The 18477-nt window shown below is 37.1% G+C and overlaps 1 protein-coding gene, 1 non-coding gene and 1 pseudogene across 2 annotated transcripts; all 3 read right to left on the bottom strand.

Annotated features, from left to right (window-relative positions):
- Positions 1–1575: 1575 nt before the first annotated feature.
- Positions 1576–14094, bottom strand: LOC140963209 (uncharacterized; annotated as a pseudogene).
- Positions 14095–15357: 1263 nt separating this feature from the next.
- LOC140963669 (uncharacterized) lies at positions 15358–18164 on the bottom strand. The gene is made up of 5 exons (XM_073423073.1): positions 17929–18164; positions 17190–17524; positions 15852–15956; positions 15709–15780; positions 15358–15612 (listed from the first exon to the last, which is right to left on the bottom strand). Exons 1-5 carry the CDS (start codon positions 18068–18070, stop codon positions 15553–15555), a joined length of 714 nt encoding a protein of 237 aa, XP_073279174.1. The 5' UTR covers positions 18071–18164; the 3' UTR covers positions 15358–15552.
- On the bottom strand, positions 16545–16637 carry LOC140963701 (small nucleolar RNA snoR128). Its single transcript, XR_012172746.1, has one exon. It is a non-coding gene; the product is annotated as a small nucleolar RNA snoR128 (small nucleolar RNA).
- Positions 18165–18477: the final 313 nt, after the last annotated feature.

Below are 18477 nucleotides of genomic sequence, written 5' to 3'. Positions count from 1 at the left end.
ATAAAAGGAAATATGAGTCGGACGTTAAGACTTAAAAAGAATTTCCGCCGATTAACAGGGAACCCAAGTAGAAAAATTCATACAATCGAATGACAACTGTCCAATGAAATATCAAGGGTAAGATGCATAATAAATGAGAGCATTCAATGTGTGAGTTAATATCTGAATGGAGAATAAATGCAAAGAAAACACTTGATATTTATAGTAGAAATGGCAATGATGACCTCGTTCCTGGTGCGGATCATTAATTATAATAGGGTGGCTGATTATACCCTATATTCTGACAAGTCAAATCGCATACTAGTCACATCCGGCCCACTTAATTTTGTCAACCATTTATGTTATTGTCAGAGGTAGGTCGGCTAGGCATGATCTATCAAGTCGGCGCCATTAAATGCTTTGCTTATATCGAGATGACCGAATAGAAGGCTTCTCGGGCAATTATAGAAGAGCTCGGACATTACACGTCTTGAGGAAACCATGTCCCCGAGTGGCCCAATGACTTGATGTACTGACTAATTGCTCATTTTATGATCTTTCTGAATTATGTTCTCCTCGTCTCGAGCAATCATATGACCCGGTTCATTAACCCGTCTTGCCATGCTATCGACCTGAGAACATCCCATCCTGATCTGGGCACTATTCATGGGTATGCTTTATGGCCCAAGAAATCCCGGGGCCTATTCATGACCCGGAACATCTCGGGGCATCACTCACCATAGCTTATCAGCATCTTTATTGCATCAGCAGGTCAAGCTTCCATCAAGGAGCGGCAGTAAAATGACTCAAGTTATTCAAAGCTCGAGTTGCATCAGTAGTTATATACATGGCATCGCATGAATTCTAATGGTAGTAGTTTTTATCTTTGTGGGTCACGACATCTTTGCAGAGCATCGATCGTACTTCAAGAATAGATCCAAGTCCTTCTCTTGCAGCAGGAACGTAGTCAAGATTTTAAAATAAGTCCAACGTAGTCAAGATTTTAAAATAAGATGGACTGGACATTGAAAATATAAATATTATTTAATTTATTTTTTTAATTTTTTTTGTTAAATTTTATATAATATGAACTAGATAACTTTTAAAAATCATCTTAAGAATTTAATATATCAAGATACATGATAAGTATCATTTATAATAATGAACTTTCAAAATAAATTCATAGTAAAGTAAAAAAATTTATTGTACATATAACAATATTTATTCAAATAATTTAATTATACAATTTTGTACTATAATAATTATCACTTAATTTGATTATTATTTAGTATTTATATATTTTTAGTATATTCAATATATTTATGTAAATACATATTTATAATCAGAACAACACAAATATATATATAAAGTGTAGAATTAAAATGAATAAATATATAAATTAAAATAACCACATAGATATAGAATAACCTCAAATGCTAGATTATTGACTAAAATTCCTCAAATACATAACTACATGTACACATTAATCTCGAGACTAAGGTAGCTTCCCTAATGAAGCTACGCCCCTGTCTTGCAGTGCATTGCCAAGCAATTGCTGCATTTGGGAAGCAAATGTATCGTCTAAAACCTGAAAATTATTACATACCATCTGTCGAATATCATAAAACATACATGAGGACTGATAGGAAAAGTCATCCCCTCTATACAAGCTTCTCTAAATATTTGTGCATAACTTACAATGCTCCCTGTCTCAAGTGAAATTTTCTGGCTTTTCAAATTTAACAATCCAAAAACCCAAATACACTATTTAGTTGGCCTCCCACAGGAATCATAGATAACCAAAAGTAGTTCATCGTTGTTTCCAATCGTGATAGATATTTAGTCAGACTTACAGTTGCAGCAACTCGAGAGGCTTTGTGCCAATATCGGTTTTCTTTCCTGTCTTCTAAAAACTTTAGCACATCCTATTTAGAAGAAAATCAATATGACAATGATAAGTATACGATATTTAAACAGAAAACATATGAGAAGGTGCAAAAACAGCTCACTACCTGGCCCATCCGGTCCCAGAATCCTCGGCAAACTATAACAAAAACTTGAGTTTCAAGTACGTTATGAAGTTGATTGATAGTAGTTGCTAGCATCCCCTTCAAAGACTGCATCTTATGCCGTAAATCGGATTCTATAACATTTCCTCCCTTGGAATTTTGAATAATCTTCTTCAGCTTTGTCACATTATGCAGTTTCGTCTGAATATAAAAAATGCATACAATTGTAATCAGAAATAACTCGTGTTTTGAAGGAAGGGGTCATTTTTAATAATGTTTGGGATGTTACTCGCTCTTTACCGTATGCACAATAACAAACCATCAATCGATAACAACTGATGTCAATTGTTTAGTGAAACTTGAGCTCACATTTCAAGAACTGGCGAAACTTGTAAAATACTTACATTTTTAATAAGTTTATTGCTCTAAATTTGGATCTAATCATCACAGTTACTTCGCTGAGACTTTCCCCAGCAACCATACTCACGTTTTCTTTCAATGGGGATAAAACTAATTGAACAAACAAAAAATTTACGCAATGAAACATATCAAACAATTCAGAACAGTTATGTGCCTTGAAAATACGAAATAAATTGAGGATTTATAAATTTGTTCATACATTTTCCAATGTAAAAGTATATTCTGGCCAGCGACTGATAATGACATCATAGTCTGTCAGCATCTCCTTTAGACGAATATAGATATCATCTACAAAAGTAGCTGTAAAATGCTGCACAGAGAAGCCAGCAGACTTTACCTGGAATTACATTGGCGCAATTAAGAAAGAATTCACATCTAGATTTTCAAGCATACTTCACCAAATTAGACCCACTTCTCCATATTCTTAATATAAACAGAAAAATGGCAGCACATAGCCTCAATTTAGGTGCCTAAATCTACAAATGGGATGTGTAATCCCCCACGAACTGGTCTACGAGTAAGTAAATATCATGGACTTTCCCAAGAAAACATATCGTATAAAACATCCCAAAATAACTGGCATCCAACCACAAGCTTAGTCGCATAAAACTCTTTCAACTGACAAAAGAAAAATGATTTCGAATTATCTATTTCATTACTTAAGGGACGGAGTTTTTTAAGTTACAGCTTCGGCAAATGAATGAGAAGCATACCAAAATACATATAATAATACCTTGTCAAACTTGAACAATTCAAGCAAAGCAAGACGCTTATCTTGGATCCAGAGGGTTATGTACACATGAGACAACTCTTTTGCACCGACCCCACCTTTGATGTAACTGCAAGAACCCCATTTGAGTGAATGTGGAACAATTGTAGCACTAAAAACGTGAAACAACTATTATATATCCACTACCTAATACTCCACAAAGTAAGATCTCTTTGAAAATCAGCAGCAGCAATAACAAGTTCGACCACTGGAGGAGTAGGTCCAGCTGGAGGGCATGCTACAAGGAATGCTCGTAATCTACTGTAGAGCTCTGCACTATATATGGATGATGAAAGGTTTCGAAGGTCTATAAAACTGCACGAAATCCACAAGAAAAGTGTGAGAACGAGAACTGATATCAGATTGATACAACAATTTTGAGGGAGCGACGTGGAGTAGAGTGTCCATAGGTTGGAGAAAAAAAGAATCAGAAAGGATTCCATTAACTCAATCTTTTTGACCTTTGGATACAAAGAATGGGGAATTAACAAGTATAGGTATATCGTCCACGGATAGTAAAAAAAAATTACCAAGGAAAGAGTTCGAACTAACGTTAAATGTGTTAACATGGATTATAGCTTTGTCATGTAGTGAGAAAGAGGTTCAGAATGACACAAAACTATATGGCACATGAAGGAAAAAATTTGCACAAGAACCTCAAGAAAAAGAAATAAAATAAATGGGTATAAAAAATGTAACAGGTCAGCAATATTATAATTAGATAGTCCAACGACAGAACAACGAACAAAAGCTAATTACTGCCAGGGTGCATAATGTCACTATATAAGTAACCAAATTACCTAGGAAGAAGATCCTGCTTATGGATTTCAATATCAGTCAAAATCTCATTCCGTATGTTCAAACAAAGTGATTTCATTTTCTTATATGCAGTCGAAAGAGCCACAGGATCCATCAATATATTTTCATTATTGTTTGGAGACAAACTCTTCTGATTCTGCCAAATGCATTTTTGACCTCTTCTTTGTAGCATTCTGCACAAGAGCTTCTGATATAAAGTATTGAAAGGATCACATAAAGATATCGGTTGAGATTGAAAACCATCCTCACCTGAAAATATCAGCACGATTTTGTCTGCAACTCAGGTGAAAGTATATCAATCAAAAGCTCGTATAGCTTCAAAAGTAGGAACAAGACCAGGCGCTGCCTCTCCTGTCGCAGGCCGGAATACGTCCATAATACCCGACAAAGATGATTCATCCAATGACTTGTAATTCTCAAAAACCAAAGTAAGAACTTGCTCAATTTGATCGGACACCTCTCCTAAGATACGGACCTGATAAAAAATGAGTTAAATTAATAAGAGTTACTAAAACCACAAGAATAAAGCTTCAGAAGTCTTCAGTCTCGAATTTCACTCACTTCTTGGTGACTCAATGTGCTCTTAGGTTTGCCTTTGATTACCACAGGTAGAAGCAAATCATGCACTAAATCAAGACAATCTGCAGTTGGCGTGGCAACATCCATAACATACGACAAATATCTGAAAATGTATGAATTAAAAAACAATAAATAACTACCCATGATAGAAAAGGCGATTGAAAATACTCATTCCTCCAATAAACTGAAGGAGGACAAATTACAATACCTTAATTTTGTGTATGCATCAGAAACTCCAAAATAAGATGCAAATTCGGCCAACCACCACCGCCATGAACCATGCAGTGACAAGTTTCTTTGCTGAAACTGTTGGATTTTCATTGCAATCTCCAAAACACAATCATATGCAATGGTTTCCGCAACAGATCCACACTGTCACATATATATATATACATATACACTGCATAAGCAAAGCAAATGGGGAAAACCAATGTTGTTGGTACTGAAAAGCAGCAAAGATACACATTAGAAAATTCAATATTCATATAAACATTAATTGACTTTTCAAGTAGGTTGTATTATAAAATGACAAGAAAAAATGGCAAACAAATATAATTTATTTTTGAAGAGATCATCATAAATGATTGTGTTTTTCAGAGTTTTATGGAACATATAAATAAGCTAGACCTTTACTGCAAGTTGTTTCACATGATCTTTCACTGACCTTTGATTACATCCATTCTTTTTGCAATAAAAATCTGCAGAGCCATAGGCTCTATATAATTTGCAGATCAACAAATCAAATTCTCAGCATTCTACCTATAACTCAAAGGGGACAAGACTACACAAAATGGCTGCTAAATGTAATTGATCTGTTTAAATCCAGCAAACATGATAGCACTCACTTTGTCCCGACTTAATCGGCCTCTTCAAATTTTTGGTATTTATATGAACCAAAATCTAATGTTTATAATTTCGAATGTTAGGAAAGAATTAACTTGATAGCATGGTTCCATGATGACACCATAAATGTCCAAGGTACTTAAAGCTTGAAATATAAATTTATCGACGCAAATTTTTTATCATAGTCTAGCAACTTAACATGAAAAACCAGACTGTTCGATCATGACAGTTTTAGAACCTCTTATAGTGAGCTTTGGACAGAATGTGAGAAATTACGCCAGTATTACTGTTTCACAATCGGCCTTTATGAAAAGAAAATTAGTGCATGCTTAAAGACTGTTTTCATCAAGAGTAGTTGAATAGTTTATGTATAACTGTATTTTTCCAACTTCTTCATGCACTGGTCCACGATATATGAAACAATGACGAATCTTCTCTCCCTGCATCACAATAATCATAAAAATCAACCAGTGTTATAACACACCAAGTTTCACAAAAAAGAGTTTTGAACACAATCTAGACATCATTACCGATTCATCGGCAATATCGGCCACCTGAAGCACCACATGGCCACAATATTTTCCCTTTGAATCCTGGACTTCAACTATCAAATCATCTCCAAGTTCATTTGGCAAGCTGCACAATCAAGAAAATTTACAACTCTGAGTCTACCAAGTCCAAGTTGAAGAACAAAGAGAAAAGAAAGTAAAAATTGAACGGACAATACTCCAGTTTGCATTTTGACTGCATCCTCTTCAGATGAACTTTTTGATCTCAACAAACAGGTATATGATTCTGCTATCAAAATAAATCTACATTGTAATAATCCAGATGAAAACAGAAAATTGATATTCCCCCAGTTTCTACAATGAAGTACTTTTTTGCTAAATAAACAATTTTCAAACAGTACTATAAGAAGCAAATGTAAGTTGTACCCATGCCATTGATGCCTGCAATTTGCCTGACCGACGTACCTTGTACCATTTGGTACGACGTTGTATTGCTGCGCCAAGCATTCAAACCAATTTTTAAGTGCTTGGGAACCTCTTTTACGTATCGACGTGTTCCAACAAGCACATAAGTCATGATTTGTTGTAATAAAGAGCCTTTAAGATTCATTACCGGGGCTACACATTTTGTCTTCAGTGCTCTCCGTTCAGAAGAGATTATTGATTTTACATTAATCAGCCGAAGCTGAAGAGATTCCAACTTTATGCTCGAGGATGACTTTAAAGACGAAAATGTGCATCCAGTGGGTGGGTCCATTCCCATTTTCACTTTCCGCACTGCAAAAGAATTGGTTTTATGAGAATTTAAAGCACCATGAACATGGGAATGGATGGAACTGATCAACTATAAGAAAAATGTGGAAGGACCTTGAACTTTGATTTTGCCAATGGTTTTCTTAGTCTTTACTGAAGCTCCTTCACTGAAAAGTTCTGAAGAATCCTTTTTCAGTAGCTCTTCTTCAGACTGTAACAATATGTGCTTTAACCTACAATTGGAGAACGGTTTACAGAACACGAATATGAAAGTAGGAAAAAAATCTAGAAATTGGAACTTAAGGGCATAATACTACATGACACGAAGAGGATATTTAGCACCTGATTTCAAGACTCCAGTCAAGGTTCAGATTTTTCATTTGAAATACAATTCGGCAATTGGAAGTTGGAACCATCATTTTTAAAGGATATATGAGGGCAAGAAGCAACAGAACTTAGTAACAAAACCCATTCATGCAATTGTGCAACAAAAAAAAGAGTAAGCAATCAAAAAAAAAGAACTACATAAAATATATTGGCAAATATCTGTGATTTTCTCACCTGAACGCATCCCTTCAGCAGTGCACATTCACTTTCCAAAAATGCAGGAGCTTCCATACACCCTCTGGCCCAGGAATGGAGACATAACCGAAGACATGCATCGTAGGAGAGAACAGAGTACCAATAACCCAGCCCACTGCATCCAATTTTTAATGATCAGCAATAAGATTTGATAAGATTAGAATGCATGAAGCCAAAATGGGGAGTAATAGGCATAAAACCTCGCATGAAATGTAGGAAATCGAGCAGCTGCAGTCCTGTGAATCGTAACAAACTACCTTTAATACCACGGACCTACATACAGGTGGTGAGATTGAAGAAAACTTGATACTGAAAAGATACATACTTTACAGACACTTCAGGATTATTAACTTCTGGTGCACCCAATTTAGTGTTCTTGGACATGTTGGACTCAACGTTGGTCGCAGCACTACCCAACGTTGCGGAGTTAGCATCAGCTCTAGAAGGTGGAAGTTTTTCCTGAACTACATTAACTTGCTGATATGAGCCCACCAATGGAGGTGCAGTAGGGATATCATCCTCACATGACTTGTTCTGCTGCTGTCTATCACGAAATTCCTGGAACCCCTGTTGAAGAGAGAAAGTCCAGTTAGCACATTACTATTTTCTCATTCAAGATCATCGTGAGTAGAAACAAGAAGCAGGTGCACAAGTAGCAGCTCAAACAAAATTTGTTTCGGGTAGAAAACAAAGAATTATTATATTATGATATTTTTTTGTTAAAAACTTATTTACTGACCGGGACCTGGACTTCAATACAAAATATGTTCCAAGGTCACCCATATTTTCTATGTTTACTCCCATCACCCACCCCTCCATCCTCAAACAATTTTATTAACCACGTGAAGTTTTACACTTTAACAGGCTTCACCCCTCTCATCATATTTTTAGCTCCACCCCTGGTGATCACGACTGATTTTTTTAAGCTAAAAACAGCATGATTGCTATTCATCAAACTTCAATTTCTTGCTACTCGCTAGTGAAACCAAGCATATAGGCTCCAATTCCCAAAAGACGCAATGCACATGGTTCTTAATGCTACACTGCAAAAGAAATCTCAGGTTCAAATTCTGACCTGTTCCACAGTCTCCTTATTTGGCTGCATACTGATGCCTGATGCATTAAGCCCTGACTGCGGTCTTTTCTCACCTGAAATCCCATTGTTGCTTTTCGGTGGTGTTGAATTCACTTCTGAGCTCGTGATTGATTCTGATGAATCATCGTAGATAATCCCATGGCGTCCTCCACGTCCATTCAGAAATCCGTAGTACTTTGTACTTCCATTAGGAACCCTGTCATCCTGCGGCGATGATTCAGGAGAATATTGGGCACCATAACATTCTCCTTCAGAATCAGAGCAAGTATCCATTTCAGATTCTGATAAGTTGAAGATGACGCTGGTAACGTTCAGCCCAGAGGGCATATGCCCACTCTGAAATCTGGACACGGAGGGCATCCTGATCTGAGGTCCCGATACATCAACCCAACCATTGCATCAGTATTTATTAGCTTTAACATACAGTTAATTATTAGTTAGCAGAATTTTCCTCTCCACTCTCGCTCAATATGCTATCAGAGCAGACGCTGCTCACTCGTTGATTGAAAATCTCCGATCAAATCAGAATGCTCGCCGCTCGCGTACTCCGACGATTTGGCGAAATTCACATTTATCAACTTCTTCGAGATAGGATCATAATCCGGTTGATTTCGTTGGGGTTCCTCCTGCAATGGCACAATCGATCGCTAATCTCGACGATTCCATGAGTCCTTATTATATACATCACTCAGATAGTCCAGGGCTTGTTCTTGTCTCTCAACTGTTGACCGAAGATAACTTTGCCTCTTGGTATCGAGCTATGGTTATAGCTCTTTCTGTGAAGAATAAGCTCGGGTTTGTGGATGGATCAATTTCAAAGCCTGATAATTCCGATTCAAATTTGTTGGTTTCATGGAAGCGAAACAACAATATTGTGATCTCATGGATACTAAATTCAGTTTCAAAAGAAATATCAGCGAGCATCATCTTTGCCGATTCTGCCGTGGACATTTGGCAAGATCTCAACGATCGATTTCAGCAGAGCAATGGTCCGAGAATATTTCAGCTCAGGCGTGAATTGATCAGCCATCGTCAAGGTCAGATGTCTGTGAGCGTATATTTCACAAAACTTAAAACCATTTGGGAAGAACTCAACAACTTCAGACCTCAATGTGTTTGTGGAAGTTGTTGTGAAGGAATCAAGAAACTTGAAGTGCATCATCAGATGGATTATGTGCTGGCCTTTTTGATGGGGCTCAATGAATCCTTCTCCCAAGTTAGGAGTCAAATTCTGTTAATTGATCCCCTGCCTCAGATCAACAAGGTATTCTTTATGGTCATACAAGAAGAAAGGCAACGACAAATTGGTGCACAAAATATGCCCACATATCCAACTGATGGCATGACATTCGCAATCAAAGGAGAACCAACCAGATTTCCAACTGATAACACGGGGTCTGCATCCAAAGGTAAACCTCGTTTCAACTTTAGAAATTATCCGAAAGAACGCCTTTTCTGTTCAGCTTGCAACATACATGGTCACACTCTGGACACATGTTACAAGATACATGGTTATCCACCGAGGTTTAAGCCAAAGCCTCGTAATCAATTTTCAACTCAAACTCATCTGGTCAATCAAGCTTCAAGCGAACAAAATTCCTCTGAAGCTGAAACTGACGCAAATAAAAATAACAGTGGGCAATTCTTCCAAAGTCTAAACAAGAACCAATATGGCCAACTCATGAGCATGTTTGCCAATCATCTATCTTCTACTGTGCCAAGGTCACATGATGCATCTGACACATCGCATTCTTCAGGTACATGCCTCTCCATATCTGTACCACACTCCTTAATGTCATCCTCCAGTTGGATAATGGATTCGGGAGCCACCCGACACATCTGTTCAAATCCTAAGGCCTTTATCTCCATGAGACCCATACAGAATTCAGTTGTCACACTACCGAACCATACACATGTTAGTGTTGAATCATGTGGTGATGTCAAGATAAATGATAATCTAATTCTTCAGGATGTTCTTTTTGTTCCGGATTTCAAATTCAATTTGTTTTCTGTGGGCTCATTCATTGCACATAATAAGATGGTTATAAGCTTTTTCCATGATCAGTTTGTGATCCAGGATCTCAACCTCAATAAGATGATTGGCAGGGGTAACCGAGTGGACAATCTATATGTTCTTGAAGCAGCTAGACCCGCTGAATTTACTGCAAACATAGTCTCTGTTCAAGCATGGCATAGTCGCCTAGGACACCCTTCTAACAAGATTTTGGAATGCCTGCAAAGTCGCCTTCACTGTAAAAAGGTTTCTTTGGACAATACTAATCCATGATATATTTGCCCTTTAGCTAAACATAAAAGGTTATCCTTTGTTTCGAATCATCATATGTCTCCATCTCCTTTTGACTTGATACATTGTAATATTTGGGGACCTTTTAATGTCTTTACCTTACATGATCAACGATATTTCCTCACTCTTGTGGATGATTGCACACGCTTTACTTGGGTGTTTCTTATTCAAAGCAAGTCTGATGCATCACATTTTTTCTCACGGTTCTATGCTATGGTAGAGACTCAGTTCAACAGTAAAATCAAGGCTATTAGAACTGATAATGCTCGAGAATTGGCGTTCACAGATCTCGTCCACACTAAAGGAATGATACATCAATTCTCTTGTGTGCAACGACCAGAACAAAAATCTGTTGTTGAAAGGAAACATCAGCATCTGTTGAATGTGGCGAGAGCCTTGTTTTTTCAGTCAAGGGTTCCTATCAAATTTTGGGGAGAGTGTGTTTTAACAGCAACCTTTTTAATAAATAGAACTCCTTCCCCCTGGCTTAAATACAAGACTCCTTATGAGCTCTTGTACAAAAACACGTTTGATTACTCAATCCTCAAGGTTTTTGGATGTTTGGGTTTTGCCTCCACACTCCCTGCTTCTCGACACAAGTTTCAACCACGAGCATGGACGTGTGTTTTCCTGGGTTATCCACCTGGAATGAAGGGTTATAAGATGTATGACATTCAAAATCCAGAGATCTTTGTATCACGAGACGTGGTATTCTATGAAGATATCTTTCCCTTCCACTCGAATGATACATCAGAACCTTCAATCGACATTTTTCCCGACTTGGTGTTACCCAAACCAACGCTTGAAGACTTTCCTTCAAATGTTTCGAGTATGAGTATACCCGAGGGTCCACTATCCTCTACTCTTGAGGAACTATCCATCCAATCTGATCCTCAATCCACACAACTTACTGCACCAGTTCGAACTTCTTCTAGAGTTTCTCAGCCACCGTCATACCTTCGGGACTACCATTGCAATCTGTTAAAGCAAAATCCACAATCAGACTCTTCAGTTCAATATCCATTAAGCAATCATCTATCTTATGATCTCTTATCGCAACACCGTAAATCCTTTGCTCTCAATGTTTCTGCCCAGTTCGAACCAAAATTCTATCATGAGGCTGTACAACATTCTCAATGGAGAAATGCTATGAATGATGAACTATCAGCCTTAGAAGACAATTGTACATGGTCTGTCGTGCCATTACCACAGAGCAAACATACCATTGGATGTTGTTGGGTTTTTAAAATCAAATATGCGCCCAATGGCTCTGTTGATCGATACAAAGCTCGTCTAGTGGCTAAGGGATACACTCAACAAAAGGGTGTTGATTTCTTTGAAACATTTTCCCCCGTTGCTAAACTTGCCACTGTCAAAAATCTCCTTGCTCTTGCTGCTGTCAATAATTGGTATTTAGTCCAGTTGGACGTTAACAATGCATTTCTCAATGGTGACTTATTCGAAGAAGTATATATGGATGTGCCACTCGGCTATGCAAAGGCATCATGTTCTTCAAAGTCCACTTCTAATCGATTGGTTTGTAAGCTAAATAGGTCCTTATACGGCCTCAAACAAGCCTCTCGGCAATGGTACTCAAAATTATCTCACTCACTTCTTAGCTTTGGATTCACTCAATCAAAATCAGATTACACTTTATTAACTAAGGGAGCAGATTCTTCCTTCATTGCGTTGCTGGTATATGTAGATGATATCATCATCGTTGGACCATCTCAGTCTATCATTGACTCTCTCAAAACCTTCCTCAAGACGCAATTCAAGTTGAAGGATCTATGGCCTTTGAAGTACTTTCTAGGGCTGGAAATTGCCCGTTCTAAGGATGTCATTTCTCTATGCCAACGACAGTACGCCTTGCAACTCTTGGAAGATACCGGATTTCTTGCTGGGAAGCCAACTAACACTCCCATGGATCCACCACTTCATCTATCTGCTGATCAAGGAAACTTACTTGCAGACGCCTCCATGTATAGACGTCTTATTGGCCGCCTTCTGTACCTCACAATCTCACGCCCTGATATCACATATGTTGTCCACAAGTTGAGTCAATTTGTTGCTCAACCTCGTTCCGCACATTTGACAGCCGTTCATCACCTACTCAGGTACCTTAAGTCAACACCTGGCAAAGGCATTTATTTTCCTGCTACATCATCACTACAGATTAAAGCATTCTCAGACACTGATTGGGCATCTTGTCCTGACACTCGCCGTTCTGTCACGGGTTTCTGCGTTGTTCTTGGGGAATCTCTTATATCTTGGAAAGCCAAGAAACAAACAACCACTTCTCGATCTTCCGCCGAAGCAGAATATCGAGCACTGACGGGAACCACCAGTGAATTGGTTTGGATCATGCAGCTGTTAAAAGACTTTCATATCACTTTGTCCTCCCCAGCCACCATTTTCTGTGACAATCGTGCCGCCATCCATATTGCAACTAACCCGATCTTTCATGAACGTACCAAACACATCGAGATCGACTGTCACTTTGTCCGAGAAAAGATCCTTGCTGGGATAATCAAACTCCTCCCTATACGTTCACAATTGCAACTCGCCGATATGTTCACCAAACCACTCTCATTTCCCTCCTTGTCAACACTCATGTCCAAGATGGCCATCAAAGACATATATCGTCCATCTTGAGGGGGCGTATTAGCTTTAACATACAGTTAATTATTAGTTAGCATAGCAGTTTACGGTTAATTGTTCTGTTAATTAGTTGGTTAACAAAGCGTAAATAGCTGATGTATATATATGTACAGAACTCTGGTTCACTTGTTTTTCGAGTAAGAAAGAAGAGAGAATTTTCCTCTCCACTCTCGCTCAATAGTATTCGACATTAGAAATCAAATTACTTCTCCTCCTGTACACAACACTACAAATGGAAAATCAGTAACCCAATCACAAATCACAAAATACTTGATAGCAATCCAAACCAAAAGCTCTATGCTTCACATTTGTATCCACACAAACACAAATTCTCACAGCTAGGAACCGAGATAAAGAGTTTAAAACCAGGGCAATGAAGAACTCTGCAAAGATTTCTAAAATTTTAACCTCTTGAAACGGTTAAGCTAACACAAAACACAAGAAAACAAACACTCTTTACGCATATAAAACAGCGCGAATCGACATCAAAGATATAAATTTTTTAGGATCACTAAGATGAAACAACACAAAAACGTACCAAAACTGAAGGGAAAAGGGGGAAAGAAGAGAAGAATTTGATTTGTGATGAGATTGAAGAACCCAGTTCTTATTTTTCTTGTATTTACCAGTGTTTTAGAGCAGCAAATCATCAGAGAACAACATATCACGAAACCCACTCACAATCTTTGCATGTGAAGTTGAATCTTAAAAAAGTTAACAAATTTTGAGACACTGTAGCAAAAAAATCATCATAAATACCCAAAACACAAAAAACCCACAACATAAAACAAGGAGAAGTGGTGAAAAATTCCTAATCAAAATATTTTTTTGGGTTCACTCTCTGCCCACAAAATTGTGGTACTATGTCATACAAATTGTGGTACACTTCATGTGGAAATGTGGTACAATTCATATGGAAATGTGGTACTAAAAAAGTACCCAAGGACTTAACACAAAAAAAACGACGGCTGGAGACTGAAGGCCAATTTTTCGATAAAACAACCCACAAAATAAACTACAACCACACAAGTTAAGTTACCGAGTGTAAATAGTGTGATACACACTTCACTTACTACGTGAACAGAAATTCGAAGAGTCCGACTGCTCTTTGTAATTTGAAAATTTTAATAATATTCTTTGGCTTTTTCCCAAGTTTCAAGAACCCATTTTTCTGTCTTATTTTTTACAAAATTCAAATTCTTAAAATTTAATTAAAATAAAAAATCCATATATGTACTAGTAGCAACTCTTTTTGTTCCATTCATCAAACTAAAAATAAAAAAAATCAGGAAAGAAGAAACGTTGTTTATGAGTGGGAGCCTGCTGTCATAGACTTGTTTATTTTCATGAATTATTATTTATCACTATTAATTAAGTTAAAAATACATCACATGAATTCAAATAATACATTTTTTATGGTCCAATAAAAAAAATTAGATGTATAAAACTATATCCATTGACATTAATTATTGATGAACATTGAATAAGTGAACGTTGAGATCGGACTTGTAATTCAGCAAGTCTCACGCACCGTTATTTTTTGCACAAAAAAAAAACCTTGATGTGGTTATTAATAAATTGGAAAATTTGTTTCATGTACATATACTTATTAAACAACTAAAAGTGTGGGGGTAAATGTGTGAAAACTTCTGAAATTAAACTATTTGTGCATCTATTGAGATTTCTACAACAACCGCAGATGAAATGAAACGGTGGGAGTCAAAGTCACACGAGAAGTAATTATTAATTAATAATTAAATTTAAGACAATTTACTGTGTACAATTATTTTTGGTCGGTGAATTAATCTTCATTATGAATTATGTATGAGAGCCATCAGATAAAAATTAATATAATCCATAAATCAAACACTTATGTTTAAGGAATTCGAGGAAATATCATGCTATATTTTGAAATTTACATACTAATATTGTACAAGGTTTGTTCGGTTGGAGTGTTTTGAAAATACAGCAGGCAGATATATATTTATTAGTAAGGATACAAAAATAATTATTGAGAAGAGAAAATAACGAAATAACCCCGATTAAACCTTCTCTCCTATTCAAAAAAAAAACTAAAGAAAAGGAAAATAATACTCATCCACAACTTCTTCCTTTTTACACGATATATTAAACTTGCCTGCCTACCGCAAATTAAAATATTTAACAAGACTTTATATTTGAAAACTAAAATTTGCAACGCCTAACCAAGTTCGACTAAAATCATTCATTTAACCGATAACCTCCTCCTTGAGCTGCTTAACTCTAGCAACAAACTCCTCCCTATTTTGCTGGAAAATAGAGAATCAATAGTCAGTGGAAGAGAAAAGGATCTAAATGGACAGAGGGAACATGGATTGAACAATATCTAATTGTTGAATCCTAACCTCGAAAATGAGATATCTAGTGGTGAACCAAATCGTGTAGCCCAGACCCACAAGTTCCAACACTTTTGGGAGCTAAAATTTAAACCATCTTACAAGTTAGTAAAAAGGTATAGTCCAAGGGAATAGAATCGATGCGCACTCACCAAGGGAATAGAATCGATGGCACCTATGACAGCAACTGATATCCTAAGGGCAATTAAGCCGCCAACGCCAAATGCAACGATTGAATATTTATCTTCATAGTCGAACTGATGGGAAAAAAAACAATCAGATATAGAAAATAAATCAATCAGATATGGATACCCCTTTGCAGAGACCAAAAAAATAAACCATATGTATGCCAACACCCTAAATGGGTTCGATGCAAAACCCCACACTCTAATTGTACTAAAAATAAATAAACCATCTGCATTACTCCTTTGCTATTTTTAAAGGATGCATATTCACTGTGGCAACCCTGGGATTTTCATGTACAGTAAGGGTACACGTAAGTGCCTTTTGGAGGAGCCGAAACTCACAATTTCTAAAGACTACAAAAAAGACTTGAGGTATTTCAACAATTGCAAATTATAAGTGATATCAAAATTCAAACATCTTTCAGTCGGTAACATACACTCAAGTTCCAAGTACTGAGCACTTCTTTATGCGATAATATTAAAAAGTCAATACACCAAAAGGCATTAAAGTTTATTAGAGAACCGCCAAATCTAAAGAGAAATTATACAAAGAAAAAATGTAATATTCAGAGCATAACAATAATAGATGAGGGCTATACTGGGAAATTATTCGAATCAGTGAAAGAATATTGAAACAACAAAATAAGTATAGCATAAAGGTTGCTCAGGTAACCGCTCAGAGTCGACATCATAGTCGATGTTTCATTAAGCGTTCAAAAGCTTCCATCATATTGAAAATGCTCCTCACAGCAACCCAGTTCATATTATCAACCAGCCACTTTCCAGTGAGAAAATGTTAAAAAGCAAAACAGGTAGAATCAGAAGGTACATGCAAGTGTGTTGGAGTGGGCACGCCAACAGCAACTTGCGTTGTACACTGAAAATTTGAAACAATATGATTTCAAAACACAGCCAAAGAACAAGGAATAAAATAGAGTGCGGTCTTCAAGCTAGGAGACAACTACTAGACTCAATAATGATGGGAGATTTGGAAAAATTCGCTCTTGTGAAATGAAAGTTACGATTAGAATGTCAGTTTTTCTCTTATGCATTCTCTTTTTGTGGAATTTATAGGACTATATAGGGAAAAAAAATGAAAAATGCCATAGACAACAATCAAACTGAACAGACAAGTAGAAGTTTCAGCCAAGGAAAGAGTGTGTGGATGGTTAAAACAACGAAATGTTTGAGACATAAGAATGCAGAAACAACGACACGCTGACCAAAAGAACAAATATTATGGAAAGCACAACCATTAGGACATACTATACACATGGACAACAAAATAAAAAACATGCGAAAAACCTTTATATTAAGGTCCTCCAAGAACTTAAGTAGTTGCAATGAATCATCTTCTTGGGGTACCACATCAGGCTGATTAATGTAATCTTCCTTCTTTTCAACAGGTTGAGACTCTACCACTTCGACTGTTATCACACTGTCAGATTCTGGCTCATCTTTGATATCAGAGGTTGCTTCAGTCACGGCTATCACAGGCACGGTTTCCTCGGGAGCAGATGCCTCAGACAATGTATCCTCAGTCGAGGTTGTCACAGTTGTCGTATCATCGGGCGAGGCTGCCTCATAAGTGGTTGCCTCAGTCGTGGAGCTGAGACATGACATAATTGTGTATCGTTGCCCTGTTCAAATGATTACAGGACATAAGTATCTTCATTGTCTAAGTTAACGAAAATGGATCGCACCACCAGCAATAGAAAAAATCATCATAATAAAAGACCATTTAAATTAAATACAGAAAGATAAGTCCGAATCCCGTCACTCACTTAAAGTTACTATAGCACGTTTCAAGCAAACAAAATATTTAAAACATCAACTGCAGAAATATTGCTCCCGAGTCATCATTTCTCACCAGTGTCCAAATAAAGTCTTATAACATCTCAACAACTAAGCAAAGCTTCGAAGATCTATAGCAAAAACTACAAAAATGAGAAAACAAAACAAAAAAAATAGCAGGCCAGCCAATTTTTTTTCTAATATCCGACATATAAGTGGAAAAAGAAACCTAATTGAGGCTAAACATTACCAGAAGTAGAGCGGGTTTGCTTCAGATGGCCAGGAAAAGGAGCTCTGCATTGGATTAGGCATCCAAAATGGTTAGGAACAATGTGGGGAGGCGGCTTGTGAAAAAGGAGATTGGATATGCCTCGAGCTGTGCACAGCTCCATGTTTTTTGAATGGACGGTATTATAGGAAAGAGATGATCAATGCTAGGGTTTTTATTTGGGGAGAGAGGAGATCGGATTGGGTTTCGATGCTGTGTTTGGTTTAACAAGGTAACACGTGGAAAAACAAAGCGATTTTTATTCCACCAAACCAAAATAATATATTTTTATAAAAGAATAAGTCAAAATTAGCTTAAATGATTAACAGCCAGCCGCTGCGTACTTTATTATTTGTATGTCAAGAAAACAGCGAAAAATGACTGACATGCAGAAAAAGGTCCCCTAAAAACCCATTCTTGGCGAGATTGCGATAACTTCCATTAGCAACAAAAGCACATTCATCGAGGGGCCAGTTCCCAATGGCCGATTGCAACAGCTTTGACTGTTCAGAGCCACACTTGCTCTGTGAC

The sequence above is a fragment of the Primulina huaijiensis genome, chromosome 17 (assembly GCF_012295235.1).
Source record: "Primulina huaijiensis isolate GDHJ02 chromosome 17, ASM1229523v2, whole genome shotgun sequence".
In the NCBI taxonomy this organism is placed as follows: Eukaryota; Viridiplantae; Streptophyta; class Magnoliopsida; order Lamiales; family Gesneriaceae; genus Primulina; species Primulina huaijiensis.
This window is presented reverse-complemented; position numbering and strand designations above follow the sequence as displayed.